The 23,438-nt window shown below is 36.5% G+C and overlaps 2 protein-coding genes across 2 annotated transcripts; both read left to right on the top strand.

The window, feature by feature from the left end:
• Positions 1-7,743: 7,743 nt before the first annotated feature.
• Positions 7,744-12,947, top strand: LOC131936798 (uncharacterized). The gene is made up of 4 exons (XM_059293876.1): positions 7,744-7,821; positions 7,986-8,207; positions 8,556-8,669; positions 11,723-12,947. Exons 2-4 carry the CDS (start codon positions 8,028-8,030, stop codon positions 12,059-12,061), a joined length of 633 nt encoding a protein of 210 aa, XP_059149859.1. The 5' UTR covers positions 7,744-7,821; positions 7,986-8,027; the 3' UTR covers positions 12,062-12,947.
• Positions 12,948-21,034: 8,087 nt separating this feature from the next.
• Positions 21,035-23,047, top strand: LOC131936800 (uncharacterized). The gene is made up of 2 exons (XM_059293879.1): positions 21,035-21,405; positions 22,590-23,047. The coding sequence occupies exons 1-2, from the start codon at positions 21,115-21,117 to the stop codon at positions 22,923-22,925; spliced, it is 627 nt and encodes a 208-aa protein (XP_059149862.1). The 5' UTR covers positions 21,035-21,114; the 3' UTR covers positions 22,926-23,047.
• Positions 23,048-23,438: the final 391 nt, after the last annotated feature.

Here is a 23,438-nt window from a genome sequence, read left to right as displayed (position 1 = left end):
TTTGTAATTATTTTGTAATTTCAAATTAATAAAATATGTTAATTAATTTTTGTTACATTTATGGGTTTTTTACGGGGGGGGGGGGAGCATTGTGATGTCATTTGAAAAGGGAGGTAGGGTAACAAGGCGCCCTTTTTTGTAATTTCGTGACGTCCTTTATTGATGACCCCTAGGTCGTCTTGTCATTGAAACGAAAATAGTTTCTAAAACGGAAGCTAAGCTGAAGATCCTTTCAGTTTTAAACTTCAACCAGCTATGGTATTTCGAATCATGTTCTGTGTTAATCAACAAACTTTGAAACAACGACGTTTCTATATTGTGTTCTGGTTTTAGTTTTAGTTTTATACAAACTGTAAAACAACGACGATTCTATATTGTGTTCTGGCTTTAGTTTTATACAAACTGTAAAACAACGACGACTCTATACTGTGTTCTGGCTATAGTTGTATACAAACTGTAAAACAACAACGATTTTATATTGTGTACTGGCTTTAGTTTTAGTTTTATACAAACTGTAAAACAACGACGACTCTATATTGTGTTCTGGCTATAGTTATATACAAACTGTAAAACAACGACGATTCTATACTGTGTTCTGGCTTTAGTTTTAATATAACCTGTTGAAAAATAAAAACGTGTGAGCCGCAATCTGTCGCAGACCAAAGGTTAAATGTCACTGGTGTTTTATTTATCAGTGTTGTGAAAAAGGTTAATTAAATAAGAAATTGATTCCATGCATTAAAAAAAATCTTGCCGATAAATACAAAATTGAGTTCAAACACTTGTAAATCTACACACTGAGATTAAAATTATATTAATAATGCAATTATGAAAGTACAAGAAATCTTAATGCAACTGCAATATGATTTCTATGAATTTCTAAGTCCATGAAATCTTAAATTAGCAATACTTTATTGTCGATGCCAGTTTATCTTTTAGAAATTTTTAAAAAAATAAGTCAGTCATTTAGTTGATCAAACCCTGGAGTGTCTATAGTAACAACCAGGGTTTCTTTCAGATATTTATCGCCCGGGGGGGGGGAGGCGCACTTAATATTATACATTTTTATTTCATCTCGGGGGGGGGTAGACATGCTCCTGTAGTACTCTCTCCCCCGAGGGATGCCTGAAAAAACTAAGGCTACAACACAGTCGTGGTTTAGATGTGAGCTCAGCTCATTCGACTTAGTGGGAGTAAACTTTTATTGTAACTTATGAATACAGCTCTGGATAAATTTGGGTTAGAGAATCATAGAACTCTCCCCTCCCCTACCTCTCATGTTGTTGGGTCTTAATTTTTTTTAAAGCGTAGCGATCTACAGAAAATAAATTAGGAACTTCTGAGCATAAAAATAATATGGCAATTAAAAAATTAGATGCAAAAATATCACAAACGCAACCGCGATGATAAAAAATATCGGGAAAATCACTTTCACTTTAAATTTTAAATCGGCTTTATCCGATTATCTTTTTATATCAATTGGCGGGGAATGCACCAAGATACCGTGTTTTGGTATGATTTTTATTTCTATAACTCATATCACTACAAAGGTGACACTGACTTGTCGGCTATTGACGTAACACGGATGTTAGATTTGAAATGACACAATGAACTATTAATGTCAACTGTTTAAGCTTTATTTTACTCCACTGTTGTCTGTAAAATATTGAATTATGAATAAAAGTTGATTGATATGCAACAGTCAAATTTTCAGACCTTTATGTAACAATGACCATATTTTCCAGTTTTAGAAACAAAGACCATATTTTCCAGTTTTAGAAACAAAGACCATATTTTCCAGTTTTAGAAACAAAGACCATATTTTCCAGCTTTAGAAACAAAGACCATATTTTCCAGTTTTAGAAACAAAGACCATATTTCCAGCTTTAGAAACAAAGACCATATTTTCCAGTTTTAGAAACAAAGACCATATTTTCCAGCTTTAGAAACAAAGACCATATTTTCCAGCTTTAGAAACAATGACCATATTTTCCAGCTTTAGAAACAATGACCATATTTTCCAGCTTTAGAAACAATGACCATATTTTCCAGCTTTAGAAACAAAGACCATATTTTCCAGCTTTAGAAACAAAGACCATATTTTCCAGTTTTAAAAACAAAGACCATATTTTCCAGCTTTAGAAACAAAGACCATATTTTCCAGTTTTAAAAACAAAGACCATATTTTCCAGCTTTAGAAACAAAGACCATATTTTCCAGTTTTAGAAACAAAGACCATTTTTTCCAGCTTTAGAAACAAAGACCATATTTTCCAGCTTTAGAAATAAAGACCATATTTTCCAGCTTTAGAAACAAAGACCATATTTTCCAGTTTTAGAAATAAAGACCATATTTTCCAGCTTTAGAAACAAAGACAAAGTGGCTCTACCGTACAAACAACATTTAATCTGGCCCCTACCCACGGGACCAGGGCAGAAGTCTGGCCCCTACCCTCATGACCAGGACACAGCATTTAGTCTGGCCCCTACCCGCTCAGATCTGTTCGGTAAAGGTTAAACCTACCAGTAGCACCAGTCTCCCGCCGGCATAGCTCTGGGGGTCGCTGGGGCACACAAGCCATCCCACCTCGCCAAGGCGCTGTGCCATTAGGATGGCCAAAGTGCCTCCCCTACGGTTCCAGAGACACGCCTACTAAGTGTTCTGCCCACACGACTCACGCGACTGCCCTTGCTAATTCGCGAGTACGTTGCCAAGAACCACGACTGCACCGGGTAAGGGAGATAACAAGACCCCGTGTACCAAATGTAGAAGTAAGCGCTAGTCAGTCAACATGCTCCATGACAAGGTCATGCATCGTGAGCGTGTGGACACTTAAACAAGTGGAACACACACGACACAGCCACTGTTGCCGTCACTTCAGCACCCAGATAGAAGGGGGGGGGGGGTTATACCAGCTTTCAAATGGAACAAGATCTGTCTATATTTTGACGCGCGGACTTAAGGAAAATAGCTTTACTTCCTGTTAATTTATGACTTGACGAACTTTTTTTTACTTTCTCGTATACGAAGTATAAAAGAAGTATTGTAATCGTGAAAAAAATCGTAAATCGAGATTTGACGTTTTACACCTCCCTGAGTCGGAAAAACATAGTTTTGCAATTTTGTCCGCATGTCTGTGTGTATGTGTGAGTATTTGTGTGTATGTGTCTTCCTTAACATTAGTAAAGGTATCCAATAGATACTAAAGTGACCCACGCTTTTCTTTATAGTTATTTAAATAGTAGTTTATAATTTATTTTCTACTTTTTAGTGCATTAAAACATAAAAGCTTGTTATTAAAACGTTTTTTATGAATTTTTGTTACAAACTTTTATTTAACTCAATTCCTCTCACCTCTGTCGTCAGTATGTCTAAATCGAAACGCCCGAGCGAAATTGCAGGCATTTCTAACTGACAGATACGGTTCGTAATTGATACGTGGGTCAAGGCATGAAGACAATGCATAATGACATTCAGTTTGACTTAATTGGTAGCCTAATTAATTTTTTATGAATTAATTAAAAAATGTTCCAAATTAGTAGGCAGTCTTATCCAACTACGCCACACTATTATGCACGCGTCATCACGTTCAATAGCGCGTCATCACGTTCAAGGCGTGCGCAATGGTTTTTAGTCATGTAACTCTAGTGTAAATAAAACATGTAAAGTACTAAAAAAAATTCATAAAAAACGTTTTAATAACAAGCTTTTATGTAATAACGCACTAAAATGTAGAAAATAAACTATACATTACTATTTAAATTACTATAAGAAAAGCGTGGGTCACTTCCTAAATATTAGTAAAGGTATCCAATAGATAATAAAGAAACCTACGCTTTTCTTTATAGTTATTTAATTAGTAGTGTATAATTTATTTTCTACTTTTAGTGCATTATTACATAAAGCTTGTTATTAAAACGTTTTTTATGAATGGTTTTTACTTTCTCGTAAACGAAGTATAGAGGAAGTATTATAGTCAAAATCGAGAATTTCACAAATCTCGACGTTTTCCACATCCCTGAGTCGGAAAAACATAGTTTTTCAATTTTGTCCGTATGTCTGTATGTATGTGTTTGTTTGTTTGTATTTGTGAACACGATAACTTGAGTACCGTTACAGCTAGGTTGATGAAATTTCATATATTAGTATAATATAAAATGTGTAGTTCTCCATCAACTTTTCAGCGATTTCTGATAACTGGAAGTGGTACTTATACTACTTTTAGTTTTCAAAAGCCTATAACCTGAGTACTGTTTCGGATAAATAAATGAAATTTCACATGTAAGTAAAAAATCTAATTAAGTGCCTTTTTTCAATTTTGAGTAATTTCCCTTGACCGGAAGTAGTAATTTACGCTATTTCCAATTTCTAAAAAAAAGCGCTTATGAATTTATAAAGTACTAATAATATACCACACTATTATACACATATTGTTTGCCATTCCCTTGGTGCGCAATTATTTTTTTCTGCGAGATTCTATTCTATTTTTAAAAGTTCAAGAATTTAAAAATTGATTAATTAAAAACCATGTCTATATCCCGAGTTGCCATCTCCTGTTGTGTTAAGTTAGAATATTCGAGAAAGTTTAGGGGAGATCACTCCCGTTTTTTTTTAATTGAGACTATAAAAAAAGAAATTTGTACATTTTGCAACTGAACGTTTTAATTCAAGGTTTACTTTCCAAAATACGAAACATTTCGCTCTATTATACACATATTGTTTACGTCCATTTAGTGAGCAATTATTTTCTCTACATGGTTTTATTCTATTCTCAAAGTATTAAAATATTGATAAAAAAAAATTTCATATGCACTAAAAAGAAGAAAATAAATGATTTTCTTTAAATATATAGATATTTAATTAACTATAAAGAATTACGCCTATAAAGAAAAGCATGGGTGTCCTGTACGACACTTAACACCTTGCAGTCCCCCCCCCCCCCCCCCCTACAAAAGATGCCTGAAAGAAACTTATACTACAACCCGTTCGTGGTTTAGATTTGAGCTCAGCTCATTCGGCTTAGCGGAAGTTTTCTTTTATTGTAACTTATGAATACAGATCTGGATAAATTTGGGGTTCGAGAATCATAGAACGCCCCGTTACGCCCCCCCCCCCCCACATCCCAAGCACCGCCATTGAAATGTAAGTTTAATAATTAGTTAGAGGGTCTTTATTTTATAAAAATAGCATGGCAATTAAAAAATTTGTTGCAAAAATATCACAAGAGCAACCGCGGTGATAAAGTTATCGGGAATATCACTTTCACTATAAATTTTAAATCGGCTTTATCCTATTCTCTTTTTTTTCAGTTGGCGGGGAAATCACCAAGATAGCGTGTTTTGGTCTGATTTTTTTCTATAAACAGATCACTACAAAGGTGACCTTGACATGTCGGCTATTGACGTAACACGGATGTTAGATTTGAAATGACCTAATGAACTAATTAAGTCGGCTATCTCAGCGGTATCGCTATGTCGATTCAATTAATTAATTAACGGTGGAGGTGTGGGTGGACAGGGAAGTTTAGGTCAAATTAAATGTAATGGGGTGGGGGTGGTATGGGGGGGGGGGATAAGTTTATCGCAAATCGTAAGTTGTTCCACCGAGTTATTAGGGTTAACTTCAGTGTTTGGATTAAACTGAAAGGTTAATAGGATTCATGTTTACATTTTCTATCACTGACCATTTAGAGTTAATTGGTCTACGGTCTTACGTATTTAGTTAAGTTTGCAATCAAACGTGTGGGGCTAGACTTAGATATGGCTAAAGGTTAACGTTAATTATATGTTTGCAAACATCTACCCTAGTATGTGAGTTTTTGGCGGGCTTTGGTTCAGTAATAGCAGCATGAGAACAATGTTTTCCTGGAACTGTTTGGCGAGTTTTAAATTTTTAAGCTTATTTTGTAAGAGTGCATCATCTACACCACATTTCATAAACCACATTACTTAACACCACATTTCATAAAGCACATTACTTAACACCATATTTCATAAAGCACATTACTTAACACCACATCACATAAAACACGTCTTCATATTCACTCATGTATGACCTCATGCTAGGGGTAAACATGGGTTTGGTTAAGCCACTTCACACGAGCTACGTCCCATACACCACATGACATACACAACATTCATATCATCAGATCACATACACTATATCACATACATCACATTCACATAATCACATCACAAACACCACATCTCATACATCACATTCATATCATCACATCACAAACACCACATCACATACATCACATTCACATCATCACAACACAAACACCACATCACATACATCACATTCACATGATCACATCACAAACACCACATCACATACATCACATTCGCATCATCACATCACAAACACCACATCACATACATCACATTCACATAATCACATATATCCAACCACACAAAAAGCCTAGCTTACATCACATCAAATACAACATTCATATACACTACACGAGACACACGCAACTCTCCACATCATATTCACAACATAACAACACATCATACAAAACAACACATTTGCCCACCTCACATAAATAATTTTCTATTTAACACATATACTAAGTCTAGTAAATATCAACCTATAAATGTCGTCGTACTGTGCATACAAATATGAATGAAAACATAACACGGGTGCTATAAGGACGTCATTTTTTTCTAACTTGAAAGTATATTAGTGAGGTAATCACAATCGACATTCTACTCACAAGAGCTAGAAGTTACGCAACTTAAAAAAAAACCCATTGTAACTCCTTTTCAAACCAAAATAATTTGTGTTTATTTTTTTCTTCTACTTTGTTATAATTTCAAGCACATTATTTGTATCCAGTTACCTCTATCCTGATACTTCATGTATTTACCACATGGGATTTTAACCACAATTTTCTCTTGGTGTGAATGTAAACATTTTTGTCCATGTTTACGTAAATAAAATGTCACACTTCCTCTACCCACAATGCAACAGACCATTTTCAAATATTTAATCTCTTCAACAAAATTTATGATAGCTCCACGAATGCCGCAATTGATGTTTCAAAAATGGTATGTTGCCTATATTTGATGAATTTTTTTAAAATAACATTTTAATTTGTTTATTGTATATAATAATATATTGATATATATACATAGATTTTACTTTATATTTACAAAAAAAAGTTATTTACTGGATTTTGTTTAAGTTGGATGCTAAGACATCAAGATTTAAATTAAAATAAAATTTCTATTCAGTGATGCGTTCTTTTATCTATTTTTATGGTATTATATACTATTGTCTGTATGTTTTTAATATTTTTCAGTAAAAGAGAGAAACAAAATCGTAACAGGATATCAGCGCACACCTATGCGATTACCCTGGACTTTTTTCACTTTCCAGTGACCACCCCCCTACCCCACACCCACACAATAGACGTGTGTCCTGTTTATGTCGGGACACACGGGCTATTAATTACCTGTGTTTTCCATCCAACCGTTAGACCGTTAGCTGATACGGCGATTGGATGACTCAGTGGTACTTTTTAATTAGGAGAGGTAGATTGGTGGGGGGAGGGGTGCATAGATCAGAGAGGCTGGGAGAATAGAAGGATGGGTGAGGTGGGTATTTTAAGACTATGTTAAATTTCCCATTGTTTTAGTACGTGGTCAGTTTGGAGCGAAAATTAATGGGGAATCTCCGCCAGGGGGTATAAATAAAAGGGTAGGTTAGTAGCTCAGGTTATGTCCAAAGCCCACCACACAAAGAATCGTTAACTTGCTTTAAAAAAACGGACGTTTTCGCATGAATAATTTTTTCGCTTGATTTGATTTGTCTACGGTAAGTTAAAATTTCATTTTAAAACACTTTACTGGATTTAGGAAAGTTTAAAAACAGGTTGCAAATTAAATTAATTTCTTAACAAAAAAAATGGACGCCTGTTTTATTGTTTTCTTTTTAAACTAATTCATCTTCCTCAGTTGAAATATTACATTTTTTAACAGGTGAAAAAAAATATAATCCAGAGCTCAGCTAAAAAACACATTATGACGTCTGCTGGTACACAAGTAGCCGCCCTTGCCTTATCGTCTTGTTCGGGTGGTAGCGCGCCCTCTGACGTAATGGCCACGGCTGTAGATAGAACTGGTGGTGATGCCGTTCTTCAAGAAAATTACCGGAGAGAGATTTTAAAACTTAGAGATCTGCTCAATGTCTTCTCTATTAAGGTAATTTAAACATTACAGAAAGCTGATTTTTTTAAAAAAATACAACTATTGTGTTACCTAATAATTGTGCGGCTATCCAAACCAAATATACAAATAGTTGTGCGACTAGCCACTCTAAATATATAATAATTGTGTGACTAGCCACGCTAACATACAATAGTTGTGTAACAGCCACGCTAAACATACAATAGTTGTGTAACTAGCCATGCTATACATTTACCTATTCTGTTACCTAATAGTTGTGCGACTAGCCACGCTAAGCTTACAAATCGTTGTGTGACTAGCCATGCTAAACATACAATTATAGTTCGATTATCCATTCTAAACATACAACTATTGTGATTCCAGTTTGCGTATTGGAAGAGTTGGATGGGCGCGGGCTTGAAGGACAAGATAAGAAAAATAGCAGCAGATGCCATCAACTTGTCAGACGACCAACTGCCCGCTTTGTTAACGTTACAGGTAATGTTAAAAATACTTTGTTAACGTTACAAGTAATGTTAAAAATACTTTGTTAACGTTACAGGTATTGTTAAAAAATACTTTGTTAACGTTACAGGTATTGTTAAAAATACTTTGTTAACGTTACATGTACTGCTAAAAATACTTTGTTAACGTTACATGTACTGTTCAAAATACTTGTTAACGCTACATGTACTGTTAAAAATACTTTGTTAACGTTACAGGTATTGTTAAAAATACTTTGTTAACGTTACATGTACTGCTAAAAATACTTTGTTAACGTTACATGTACTGTTCAAAATACTTGTTAACGCTACATGTACTGTTAAAAATACTTTGTTAACGTTACAGGTATTGTTAAAAATACTTTATTAACGTTACATGTACTGCTAAAAATACTTTGTTAACGTTACATGTACTGTTCAAAATTCTTAGTTAACCTTAAAAACGAGAAAAATGGCCCGTTGAGGAAGGATACAACGGGCGCTAGGTTGATAGTGCTGTCTATTTTCTCGGTACTTTAATTTATACAAAATATAGTCATAGGCATATCCCTAAACCATGCACCTAATCTCATTCATGACAAAAGTCGCATTTAGAATTTCTTTCAGGCTACTTTACTTGGGAGGAGGGGGCTTCGCCCCCCACCTCCCCCCCCCCCTACACACACACACACTCCAAAACATGTCTACCGTCCCATTCAACTAAATATAATTATATACTTTTTCCTGTGTCCGCCCCCTCCCCGAAAATTTCAAGTACCCCCACCCCTCTCCGGGGAGGAAAAAGTCTGAAAGAAACACTGGTCGCATTTGTAGATCATACAAACTAAAGGAAGAATCTGGGCGGGGCTTCGCCCCTACCGGAAGAGATGCTTGAAAAAAAAACAACTGCACTCTAAACACTTTTTAGATTAGAAAAAGTTCCCCCCTCCGGGGAGGAAAAAGTCTGAAAGAAACACTGGTGTCGCGCTTAGCCACTACTCGAAGAATTGCATTAAAGAAATTGCAAGAAAACCACTTTTTAGATTAGACACATTAATTAGGCGGTAATTTTATTATTGAGTATCGATGAAGAAATTTCTTTTGAGTTGGGGAGGGGGGGGGGGCTCAGACGTTCTTAAGCGGGGATGGGGCTTCGCCCCTACCCGAAGAATTGTATGCAAGAAACTCTTCACGCAAACCATTTAGATTAGACAAAATTGCCTTTTTATTCAATGTTTACTCGAGAATCAATGACGTCATATTACTGTGTGCACTCTCCGGCTTGATATTATTTTCTACTCTATGCTCAATGTGACGTCATATATTTCGTTTTTCGAATTACTATGCATGTTTTTAATTTTCTTGTGTTTTCTCTAGAGCGTTCTTGTCAGATACATAGATACACAGACAGCGAAACTATTATTATAGACGAGAAAAATGGCCCGTTGAGGAAGGATACAACGGGCGCTAGGCTGATAGTGCTGTCTCTTTTCTCTAAACTAAAACCACCCCACCCCACCCCCCACACCCCCCCCATCCCCCACCCCCCCATCCCCCCACCCCCCACCCCCCCCCCCCCCCTAAACTTACAAAAAAACATGTCTACCGTCCCATTCAACGAAATATAATTATATACTTTTTCCAGTGTCCGCCCCCCTCCCCGAAAATTCCACCCCCGCCCCCGAAAATTTCAAGTACCCCCACCCCTCTCCGGGGAGGAAAAAGTCTGAGGGAAACACTGGTGTCGCGCTTAGCCACTACCCGAAGAATTGCATTAAAGAAATTGCAAGAAAACCACTTTTTTAGATTAGACACATTAATTAGGCGGTAATTTTATTATAGAGTATCGATGAAGAAATTTCTTTTGAGTTGGGGAGGGGAGATTCAGATGTTCTTAAGCGGGGATGGGGCTTCGCCCCTACCCGAATAATTGTGTGCAAGAAACTCTTCACAGCAAACCATTTAGATTAGACAAAATTGCCTTTTTATTCAATGTTTACTCGAGAATCAATGACGTCATATTACTGTGTGCACTCTCCGGCTTGAGATTATTTTCTACTCTATGCTAAATGTGACCGCGTCATACTTCGTTTTTCGAATTACTATGCATGTTTTAATTTCCTTGTGTTTTCTCTAGAGCGTTCTTGTCAGATACATAGATAGATAGATACACAGATAGATACATACACAGACAGCGAAACTATTATTATAGATACTTTTTTAACGTTATATGTGCGTCATATATGGACGAGCCTCACTCTAAATTCATCTCTTTAGCTTATCTTCCCTCAGAAGCAATGACGTTAAGTGTGTTTTCCTTAACCAGATTCTAAAAATGTAACCACTTCTGTCCAGCCAATGTCCACCATTGCCCTCCACCGTCCTTCATAGATCAAGATGCTCATTTACGTTTTACTAGATAGAGCACGGGAATCAAACTCAAGACTCAAGGCTTAGCAGTTGCATACTCTTTTTTTTAACGATGCTAATCACCCCTAATGCAACATATAATTCTGAAAGATTTTGTTAAGACAATTTTCTTAAATTCTGTGTCCGTACTAATTATTGGCTACTGAATTCATAGAACTCACAACAATCTCTATCAGTGGCGTAGCGAGGTCGGGTGTCACCCGGTGCGGCACTTAATGGTGTCACCCCCCAGAGGCGTAGCGACCCTTCCCTGCGCCCGGGGAAAAACTTTCAATTTTCGTTTTGCACACCCCCCTCCCTCAAACTTTTGATTTGCACCCCCTTTAAAACTTTCGATTTGCACACCCCCCCCCCCCCTTCCACCTTTATTGGGATTTGTCAAATTTGCTCTCAAAAGACTTTTTAACACTTGAATTAATCACTTAATTAAGTGGAATTATAATTTTTCTCTATATATTTTGCTATTTTTTGCCTTGGTGTCACCCCCCCTTAATGGTGTCACCCGGTGCGGTCCGCACCCCCCCCCTCTCGCTACGCCATTGATCTCCATACAGTTGTTTTTTTTTTATTTGAATGTCCTCAGTTCTGTTAAAAAGAATTCTACTCCTATATGTTTTGTAAATTATATCTCCCCTCCAGGAGAGCCGACTTTACAGCCTAACACAGATGTCAGCCTACGCCTTTTTCCTCACCTCCCAGTCATGTGACCCTGGCTATGGAACCGACGCTTACGCAGACCTGGAGGAAATAACCAACACTCAACTCCGAACGGTGTGTCTACTTAAGCAGCTTCTTCAGCCGCGACTCACCAATGACGTCATCCACAGCTTCGTCATCCAACATTACACCAAACAAGTCATCACTTTAGCTGACCAAACGCCCACCGTAAAAAGGGCGTTCACCGCCACTGTAATGGACCTTATAAATGAGACCATCGGTTCTGGTTCCTATTTCATTAGATCTCTTGACGTCTCTTAAACAATAGATAAAGTGGTGAAGAATAGGGCTGGTAAATGAGTCACCAACCAGTTCCACGGCTCAATAAAACCTGCATGAGCCAAAGATCTGGTTGGTTACCTACTTACCAGCCCTATTATCGGACATGGCTGTGCCAGATCTTTATGTTGACAAACTTTATATACAATAGGGCTGGTAAGTAGGTCACCAACCAGTTCTACGGCTCAATAAAACCTGCATGAGCCATAGAACTGGCTGGTGACCTACTTACAAGCCATATTCAAGAGAGCTTTACTTGCTAGCTGTACTTTGATTAAACATATCGTATTGGATGGCGAAATACATGGCAGTATAATGTTGTCAGCCTATGTAGACCTTAAGGCTATGTTGTAAAACATATCATTATCCACGTCCCTGAAATAACGCTTGAAACAGTATTCAGTTTTTCTTAAATGTAAAGAATATTCAAAAGGCAGCAAATTAAAATAATTGAACTACATGTGAATGTGCTTAAAAATAAAAATAAATTTTAAAAAAGTAAAAATTAAATGTGATGTCATGTTTTGAGTGCCTTGAATGTTTTGCTGTAAGAGTTAAGTAAAGGCCCATGCCTGCTATGATAATTGTCGAAATATCCGCGATGATTTAGGGTGGGGGATTTAGCCCTACCACAAATTGCATAATTGTAATTATTTTGACTTGTATATAAGATCTGCTGCTCTTAATGTGAAAATGTGTACGGCAGATGAGGGGTGGGGGAGAGAGGGATGGGCCACACGGATGATGTCGCTGTCTGGGAAAAATAAAAAAGTATTTAGCTCTTGACTCCAAATGAACACCCGTGACATGCTCATTGATTTGATTTCTGTATTGATATTTTGTTTTCTGTTATTAGTTACAACAAATTGTGTTCAATTAAAAAATAATTTACTACAATGAATTTTTGTTGCTTGCATTTTTATTTTTACTGTTTTTATTTCAACGTTTTATTTTAACGTTTTTGTCTTAACGTTTCTATTTTAACGTTTTTATTTTAATGTTTATATTTAAAATAATTTGTATCTGAGGTCTAAAATAAATTAAATCACAAAACTTGCTGATTTTACCAGGACATGAATGTTGACATGAATGTTTACATGAATGTTGACGCGATGTTGACATGAATGTTGACGTGAATGTTGACATGAATCTTGACATGAATGTATGAAATTTTAAATTGAAAAAATAGACCTAGTTGTCATGTAGCAATTTACACCAACTCCGACACCAACAATCCAATGTACCACATACCTTCAGATAGGACAAGATAACTCTGAAAAAGACATATTTTTTAGTGTTTGTGTGTTGTTATTGTCTGATTATACCACTGGAACGCGGAAGTTCTTTAAAACGATGTCATGTACACCATACCACACCCCAGCATGACAAGATAACTCTACAGACAAGATAACTCTACAGACAATATAACTCTACAGACAAGATTACAGACAAGATAACTCTTCAGACAAGATAAGTCTACAGACCAGATAACTCTAGAGACCAGATAACTCTACAGACAAGATAACTCTACAGACAAGATAACTCTACTGACAAGATAACTCTACAGATAAGATAACTCTACAGACCAGACTACAGACCAGATAACTCTACAGACAAGATAACTCTACAGACAATATAACTCTACAGACAAGATTACAGACAAGATAACTCTACAGACAAGATAACTCTACAGACAATATAACTCTACAGACAAGATTACAGACAAGATAACTCTTCAGACAAGATAAGTCTACAGACCAGATAACTCTAGAGACCAGATAACTCTACTGACAAGATAACTCTACAGACAAGATAACTCTACAGACAAGATAACTCTACAGACAAGATAACTCTACAGACAAGATAACTCTACAGATAAGATTAGTCTACAGACCAGATAACGCTACAGAAACACAAAGGGTTAAAAAAAACAGGACATTTCACCCTACAAAGCAAAAAATTATTGAAACAAGCATGAACTTATTATCATGGTGAACTATAACATGATACAGCTAAAGACATACCATTTAAAAAAAATAATTAATTAGACATAAGCCAGTCAACAAATAATCTTCATTCAAACAGTAGATTCAGCTCTGATTTGTACATGTTGGTAGGGTCAAGAAACATATGAACTCTACTTCCTCTGCCCGGTGGATCTCTAGGTCTAATGTAGAATCTTTTTTTTTATATTACAATAGATTCACTAGTTCACTAATCAACAAGATTAATCCCAGGTGGAGAAGTCATTAAATTAATAAATTAATTATATCTTGTAAAGACAAACATAAATCGATAGTCCGCCGATGATGCAACTAAGGGCTGATAACCGTGTAGATTTTAATTAGTAAAGTTCGTATTGTTGACAAAATAATAGAGCTGATGTTTTCATACTATGTCAGTCCAAAAGAAAACAATGGTGGGGTGGGGTTTTTGGGGGCGGGGGATTAGGGGTGGGGGTGGCAAGCTACACTGATCCTGGAAATTGTTTTGTGGTTGTTGAAATCTCATTTTTAAAAATTCGTTGCCATTTCAGAAGGTTTTTTTTTTATTTTGGAAGAAAATTATAGTAATCGTGCAAAAAAAAAAAAAAAAAAAAAAAAAAAAAAAAAAAAAAAAACCAAGATATGTTAATGTCAACACTTCCTATATATATGTAGCCTACAGAAAAGATTTTAATTTGAGTAATGTTTCAGTTAGGTTGACGAAATTTCATACATAATGTATACAATCAATTTGTAGTTTTGTATCGACCTTTTAGATCTTCCCACTTAATCAGGCACTCAAAAGCCGATACCTTGAATACCTTTAGGTGAACGAAATTTCACATCTTGGTAGTAGATTGTATGCGCAGGTAACTGTTAACTTTTTAGCGATTTCCGGTACACGGAATTAGTATTTACTCTAGTGCCAGTTTCAATAAAACTGCTAACTACCGTGAACGTAATTTCACATATTAGTATCAGATTCTATTCGCGGGATTCTGTCAACTTTTGAACGATTTCCGCTGATTGGAAGGGGTACTTTACTCTTTATTTTCTCAAAATCCTTCAGATTTGATAATTCTATACCATATTTTCATTAGCATATTCGCATACAGGGTATTCTTATAAGCATGTTTTCATAAGCATATTCTAAAAACTTTCTCTCTATGTATGTACTTAAAAAATTAGCGATTTAGTCATAAACTTCTAGATTTCTAAAACTCGAGAACACTGGGTATACCATCCCCATCATTATTGTTACCAAGATGCTTTGTTTTTAATCTTTTAAATTCAACTTTATTCAACTTAATTCGCATTGGCCTTTTAAAAAAACCAACATAATAACATTTTTAATAAAATAAGCAACTGAGTGGTAAAGACATAGCAGTAACATAGCATTAAAAAAATTGGAATAAAGAAATAATGTTACATAGTTATAATAGATAGAATTAGAATAGAACTTATGAATGAGAAATGTTGCAGTTAGTTCTGTTTGTCAACATACGACTTTTCAGCCGAATCTAAGCGTCTTTCTAATGTGTCACACAATACACCTTTACTCCTACGCCTAAAATGACATCACAAAATTTGACCTTGGTGAATGACGTCATCTAACCCGACATTTAAAAACCTGCATTTCTCCGCGAAATTTACCTTTAAAAATGCATAATAGAAAGAGAGGTGTGTGGTAGCAAAAAAAAAAAAAAAAAAATCCACGAACTAGAGACTTTACATTCCCGCAGTGAATAATTGGATATAAATATAAAATCTACAAGAATGACACTATCCTTAGCGAAAGTGATAGCACTATTTTCTTAATAAATGGCATCGGTTACCAGCAAACCGAAAATGTGCCATGCTACTGAGTCTTTTCTTCATATCCCCTGCCTAGAGCGGTGTTAAGCTTGCGGGGTACGTCACGCGTGACTCGCAGAGCTAGGTCTCTATTCTATTTCCTGGTTGTCTAACCACTGCAGATGAAACTGATCGCGAAAGTAAATTTGGAAAATCAACACGCTCAAACTGACCATCTTAAAATGACTTTATTGATAATTCCTAAGTGGGTGGACATGGTGGGTGTATATATAGAGCGGTTAATACTGACAGCAGCTCAAACTACTCAACCCTCGAAAGCTAAACATCAAGATCGATTCTGTCGGCCTAAGAGATATCACAGTGTAGAATGGATCAAATTTCTAGATATTTATCACAAATCGTCTTCGCCCTGGGTGAGAAGAAAAAAATATTATATATATATATATATATATATATATATATATATATATATATATATATATATATATATATATATATATATATATATATATATATATGAACATATACACATACATATATAGTATTGTATATATATATATATATATATATATATATATATATATATATATATATATATATATTCTATGTGTGTTTGTGTGTATATTTATATTATTTTTATGTACTTATGCTAAAATTACAAAGCATCATCTGTAATTTATGAAAGCACTATTAACGTGTTAAAATTACATATTTTTGCATTGTCGTCGGAAACAAATACTCCTGAAACAGTTACACCATTTTAAAAAGCTATCATGTTTCTACCATGAACTAACTAATGATGTATTCAATTCTCTCTTCCAGTCATCCTGAGCTCACAGATTTCGCTGGTCACCTCCGCCACCATCCCGCCCTCGACCACCGCGTCCCCTAGCAACACGACAGCATCCAGAATAGCTTCCCTTGCGGTGTATTCTTGTATGGGCGGGTACCCCACGTCTGGCCAGATCATGGAGTCTGTGACTAGCCCGACCGTCGACCCGCTGACCACATTGGCCAACTTTAAAAACTACCTTTACAACATGGTCAATTTGACGAGATCAGCATTGTCAAAGGTATTTAATTTTTTTTTTAAATCTAAATACAACGAATTCTTTTTTATAATATGTATAGTGATTACTTCGACTTCACTAAACAGTGTGTACTCATTACTTCGACCTTAATGAAATGTGTAATCTTTAGTCCTAACTGATAAGTAATCGTTACTTGGAACTAAATGAAATGTGTAATCTGTAGTCCTCGCTGATATGTAATCATTACTTGGACCTAAATGAAAAGTGTAATCGTTACTTGGACCTAAATGAAAAGTGTAATCATTACTTAGACCTAAATAAAAGGGTATCATTACTTGGACCTAAATGAAATGTGTAATCATTACTTGGACCTAAATGAAATGTGTAATCATTACATTGACCTGAAACGTTATTGTTACCATCCACCAGTACACATCGTGGATCAGCACATTTGATGTCAACACCCAACAAAATCTGCAACAATCTGTGGCCGGTGTCTTCAACATACAGCAAATACTACACGGGAATCTTTCTAATGACACGGTAAGTGTGTCTTTGTTTGGTGTATTCGTGTTGGTGTGTTCGTGTTGGTGTGTTAATGTTGATGTGTCCTTGTTGGTGTATTCGTGTTGGTGTGTTCGTGTTGGTGTGTTAATGTTGATGTGTCCTTGTTGGTGTGTTCATGTTGGTGTGTTCGTGTTGGAGTGTTCGTGTTGGAGTGTTCATGTTGGTGTATTCGTGTTAGTGTGTTCGTGTTGGTGTGTTCATGTTGATGTGTCCTTGTTGGTGTGTTCATGTTGGTGTGTCCTTGTTGGTGTATTCGTGTTGGTGTATTCGTGTTAGTGTGTTCGTGTAGATGTGTCCTTGTTGGTGTATTCGTGTTAGTGTGTTCGTGTAGGTGTGCTCTTGTTAGAGTATTCTGGTTAGTGTATTCTTTTAGCTGTATTTTTGTTGGTTTTTTTCTTGAGCTGTATTCTCAAATGATGTGTCCTATTTAGTGTATAGTGTTGTTGTTGTTGTTGATGTGTTCATTTCTATGTTATTTTCAGTGGGGGTTTTTTGTTGGTATGTGTCATTAGTGTATCATCATTAATGTACTTTTTGTGGTGTATTCTTGCTATTGTGTTCTTGTTAGTTTTTTCTTGATTGTGTCCTTTTTTTTAGTTGTGCAAAAGTGTAAATCGCTAGAACATAAAGTGTGTATTTAATTAACGAAGAATTTAATTAGTTTAGTGGGTACTTTATTGAGCACCAGCATACGATGTATCAGCATAGATGTATCTAATTTTTATTATTATCGCCATCCCAAACCTTGCCCCTAACCCTAACACTACACCAACCCTAACCCTTGTACTGACTCGTATACCAAGAGAGAAACGCCTAGTAACCCTACTATAGTGCCCGTCGATGTTCTTTGTACTATTTAGAGCTTAAAAACAATGTACCAAACCCTATACACCAAAATGGGCCGCGCTGTTTCTAAATTTAAATGTCATGTACTTCCGGTTCTAGAACTACGGCCTGTACGTGATGACCCAGCTGTCCATACACGCCTACTACCTGAGCACACAGGAGAACGACGGCGACTACGGCACCGGACGTCAGGACATGACCTCCATCAAGCAGGAGGTGCTCAAGGCCGTCTGTCTGAGGAAACAGCTGCTCCAGGCCACGCTGACCAACGACCAGATGACCAGCTACGTCACAGCAGACGCCAAGCCAGTGGACAGCCTTCAGCAGACGAAGGCGGCTCTCAAGAGGGCGGTGACCTACACGGCCTTCAAACTCATGCTGGACACCTACATACACTTGAAGGAGTACACGAGCTAAACAACAGGTGGATTGTTTCCCCCCATTTATAAGGTGGAATGTTTTCCCTTTATTTTGTTAACATTTTTTTAAAAAATCCTAGTCTTAGCAAAAACATAAAGCTCTATACGGCACATACATTTTTCAAGATTTGTCACTTATCGCTTTTTTAAAAAAATCATGAGTTCATAGACTTTCGCACACATGAACAAAACCAAATCTATCATTGAGTCAGATGCATTCTACTCCTATCCATTTATGAAAACCAGTCATCAAATATTAGTCCATATTGACGAACATTATGTTTAAACAATAAAGCCAAACATTGATTTAGTTGTACATATTTTTTTATAGAAACATCTTATACAAATGTTTATTTTAACAATGTTGATACTGCCTTTTTATGAAACTTTTATACTATTTTTTTAAACTGGTTTTTTTAACTAATGTGTTGATATAGTACATTATGTTCTCATACATTTTAATGTCAACACTTCATGTATATATGTACAGAATTTTTTTACCACAGCAGATTACATTACCTTGCTAATTAATTAAAGCTAATGGAGTGCCTACCGTGCCCCGAGGAAGATTGTGTCTTGAACGATGCCAGATATAGGCAGACACTACTTCCTGGTACAAATCATATCAGGCATTGACAGAATTAGGTCAGGGGCAACGGGGATATCCGATGTTATATAATATCAAACAGCGCAACCAGTGGCGTAGCCAGGGTCGTCTCAAGGGGGGGGGTCCAATTTTTACCCGGGGAAAAACTTTCGATTTGCACCCCCCTCAAACTTTCGATTTGCACCGCCCCCCCTCAAACTTTCGATTTGCACTCCCCCCTCATACTTTATATATATATACCGAGGGGTCTATGGGGGGGGGGGGGGTTATGACCCCCCTCTAACCCCCCCCCCCCTGCCTACGCCACTGAGCGCAACTATTCTTGAAATAAGTTATTACCATGCCGATGTTATAATATCGAACAGCGCCACTATTCTGTAAATCAGTTATTACAAGGCAGCCATGTCTCATTATTTATGTTAAACAACAACCAGCTGTGTTCCATAAGATATTTATTATTGAGTTATAAAGACTTGATATTGTTGAAATCGGCACAATAACAGATATTAACTTACGTTTTAGTATTGTAAAACTGATCCGCAATAACAGATATTAACTTACGTTTTAGTAATGTTATCCAATTCATTGGAAGAGATAGTAACTTACGTTTTAGTAATATAAAACCATTCCAGTATATTTTTATTTTGCTGGCAGAGTCATGTATTTTAGAGCCATTGTAATTTACAAAGTTTGTTATTTATTTTTTTATTTGATGTAAGTGTATATTAAGTTATGTGTGGTGGTGAATATGTAGTTTAGTTTGATTTTTGTGGGTCAATCCGAATGGTTTCGTTTTCATGTAAATATGTATGTAAATAAAATAAACTATTTTGATTTTAAAATTCTTTATGTTGTTTTGTATTTTGTCATAATGAAATGTAGAACTAGTGCAAAAAAGCAAATGATTTAGGCCGATCTACTCAAAGTGGAAACAATAACCCCACTGTTTATTTTGAGGCATTGAACCTAGTATTCACTAGTAGGTAATGTCCCAGTACTTAACATGAGGCAATGACCCAAGTACTTACCTCGAGGCAATGACCCAAGTACTTAACTTGAGGCAATGACCCAAATACTTATCATGAGGCTATGACCCAAGTACTGGACTTTAGGCAATGACCCAAGTACTGGACTTGAGGTACTGAACGTGAGGCAATGACCCAAGTACTTACCTCGTGCAATGACCCAAGTACTTATCATGAGGCAATGACCCAAGTACTGGACTTTAGGCAATAACCCAAGTACTGGACTTGAGGTACTGAACGTGAGGCAATGACCCAAGTACTTACCTCGTGCAATGACCCAAGTACTTATCATGAGGCAATGACCCAAGTACTGGACTTAGGGCAATGACCCAAGTACTGAACTTGAGGTACTTAACATGAGGCAGTGGCCCAACTATTTACAGAAAGACAAACGTATTATTAAAACCATATTAGATGCTGTTTTTTTCATGGGGTTAATTACATGCATGTTAGAAAAGTGAATATTAATAGGTGCTTAGGAAGGATTAAGTCTAGTGCACGGAGATGCATAAATACTTCCTTATGTACATAGCTTTACAACATATCTTGCATGTTTATAATCAATAAATAAGTCACGTGATATCATTCATTATCAGCATCGATGTAACTTAAAGTAACCATTCAACTCGGTAAGATAGCCCAGTCAGTTTTAGCAGTGTTAATCAGATAATCATAGATAGGACGTAGATTCAAACATACGTATTCAACATGAAGGGAGTTGTTAAAGACATCAATGCAGAATGACAACAGCAGCGGTAGAAGAGCTTGTGACCCTCATAGAGACCTCGAGAGATGGACTTGATGACGACGTAGAAGCGCTCACACGCGTGTTAAACACCGCTTTGGTTCCCGGAGAATGTGTGAGCAACACGGAAATCTGTAGCGGAAAATTTTCCGGAGCATGTGTGACCAATACGGAAATGTGCAGCGGGAAAATTTCCGGAGAATGTGTTACCAAAACAGACAACTGTATCTGTATCGAGGAATTAAATTCTAAACTGCAAGAAAAAATTGGATTGTTCTTGAATAAGGTATACCGTCAGATAAGCATTAATGTAGCGGTTTAGTAATTATAAGATAAACATTAGCATCCGGTACTTTCTTAAACACATGTTATATCTGTAGAAAATCCAATACCCGTGGAAATTTCACATATTATAAAATACAAAAAATTAAATATTTTCGACTTAAGTCATACTATCGTCTTGTAGACCTACTATTATGTAACCAAAGTTTTTATATAAAAAATATATACTTTAAACAGTGCCTCCCCCCCCCCCCGGGAAATTAAGTCCACCCCTCACGAAAATCTCGTGCCCTCCCTCCCGCTGTCAAAGGTAACTCCGTTTTGTTTTTGTAATATGACACCCTCACAAGACACATTTCCAGTTACAATCCACAACCTAGAGACACCGTCAGTACACCCACAATCTAGTGACACCATCAGTACACCCACAATCTAGTGACACCGTCATTATAAACACAACCTAGTGACACCTTCAGTACACCCACAACCTAGTGACACCATCAGTACACCCACAACCTAGTGACAACATCAGTACGTCCACAACCTAGTGACACCATCAGTACACCCACAACCTAGTGACACCATCAGTACACCCACAATCTAGTGACACCATCAGTACACCCACAACCTAGTGACACCATCAGTACACCCACAACCTAGTGACACCGTCATTATAAACACAACCTAGTGACACCTTCAGTACACCCACAACCTATTGACACCATCAGTACACCCACAACCTAGTGACACCATCAGTACACCCACAACCTAGTGACACCATCAGTACACCCACAACCTAGTGACACCGTCATTATAAACACAACCTAGTGACACCATCAGTACACCCACAACCTAGTGACAACATCAGTACGTCCACAACCTAGTGACACCTTCAGTACACCCACAACCTAGTGACACCTTCAGTACACCCACAACCTAGTGACACCATCAGTACAAACACCACCTAGTGACTCCATCAGTACACCCATAAAATAGTGACATCCTCAGTAGATCAGACCAAAAACTAAACTTTTTAATTTCAACAAAAGTTTTTTCTTCTCTTTAGTTGTATAATGTAGGCTTTCATTATTTTCTATCACCAGACAATTTTGTTTGAGTTAAGTTTATTCGCCAGGTGGCACTACTTCAGAATATATTTTGTGATTTGATTTCTTTATTCCCTACCAGGATTTAATTCAGTCTAGACTAGTTCAACTGGTCATCATAACACAACTCCTGCAGAAATCAGAACAGGGTAATCCATCTACTGACGACATACAAGAGATATATTCCTTGCTGATAAGGATGCTGCATTTACTGGAACAGCGCCTCTCGCCACAAGTCAACCTAAGGGAAGTAATTCAGAATTATGTCCCTTGTAACTACGACCCAGATGTTATGCTGAGAGAGGCTAAGCTTCACATTGGACAAAGTACTCTCAGGTACATTCTGATGATAAAGATCAGAGAAATGTTGACTAAATGGAGAGCAAACATTTGGTTCTGTGAACTGCAGGCAACATAGTTATTTAAACCAGCAATAAAATTACTGAGTTTTGGTGTTAACAATAAAACGGGTTGCTTGTACTATCTTGGGATTGTGAAAAATTTATTTTGTGTAACTCTATTACAGTAGAAGCTTTTCTTATATTGTGGTTTTCAAAAGAATTTAAAACTATTTGTAAAGTATGTTTTGATTTGCTTATGTTTGCTGCTGTTAAAATAAAATATTCCACATCTTAATAGAGCAGATTTCAGTTGTTTTCAAAATGATATACGATAGATTAGAAAATAAATTTTGATGTTAGTCAAATCCGCTAAACTGAGCAATTATTCCCCATTGTTAAAAGAGATATAACAATTCACTTGAAAATTTCATGCCCTGTAGGCAGCATTAACTGACTAGTTTACCTTCTCTGGCTAAGTTAACCCTACTTTGACATTCATAAGTAGTTTTCATTCTTTTGTTTAGTCACCTGATTATACTAGTATCACTGCACCGTCTAAATCTTTTTTTTTTAAATATATTGAAATTCAG

The sequence above is a fragment of the Physella acuta genome, unplaced genomic scaffold (genome assembly GCF_028476545.2).
Source record: "Physella acuta isolate Inbredline_101_S28 unplaced genomic scaffold, ASM2847654v3 ptg000187l, whole genome shotgun sequence".
In the NCBI taxonomy this organism is placed as follows: Eukaryota; Metazoa; Mollusca; class Gastropoda; family Physidae; genus Physella; species Physella acuta.
Note: the sequence above shows the minus strand (reverse complement) of the source record. Positions and strands in the feature narration are given on the sequence as shown.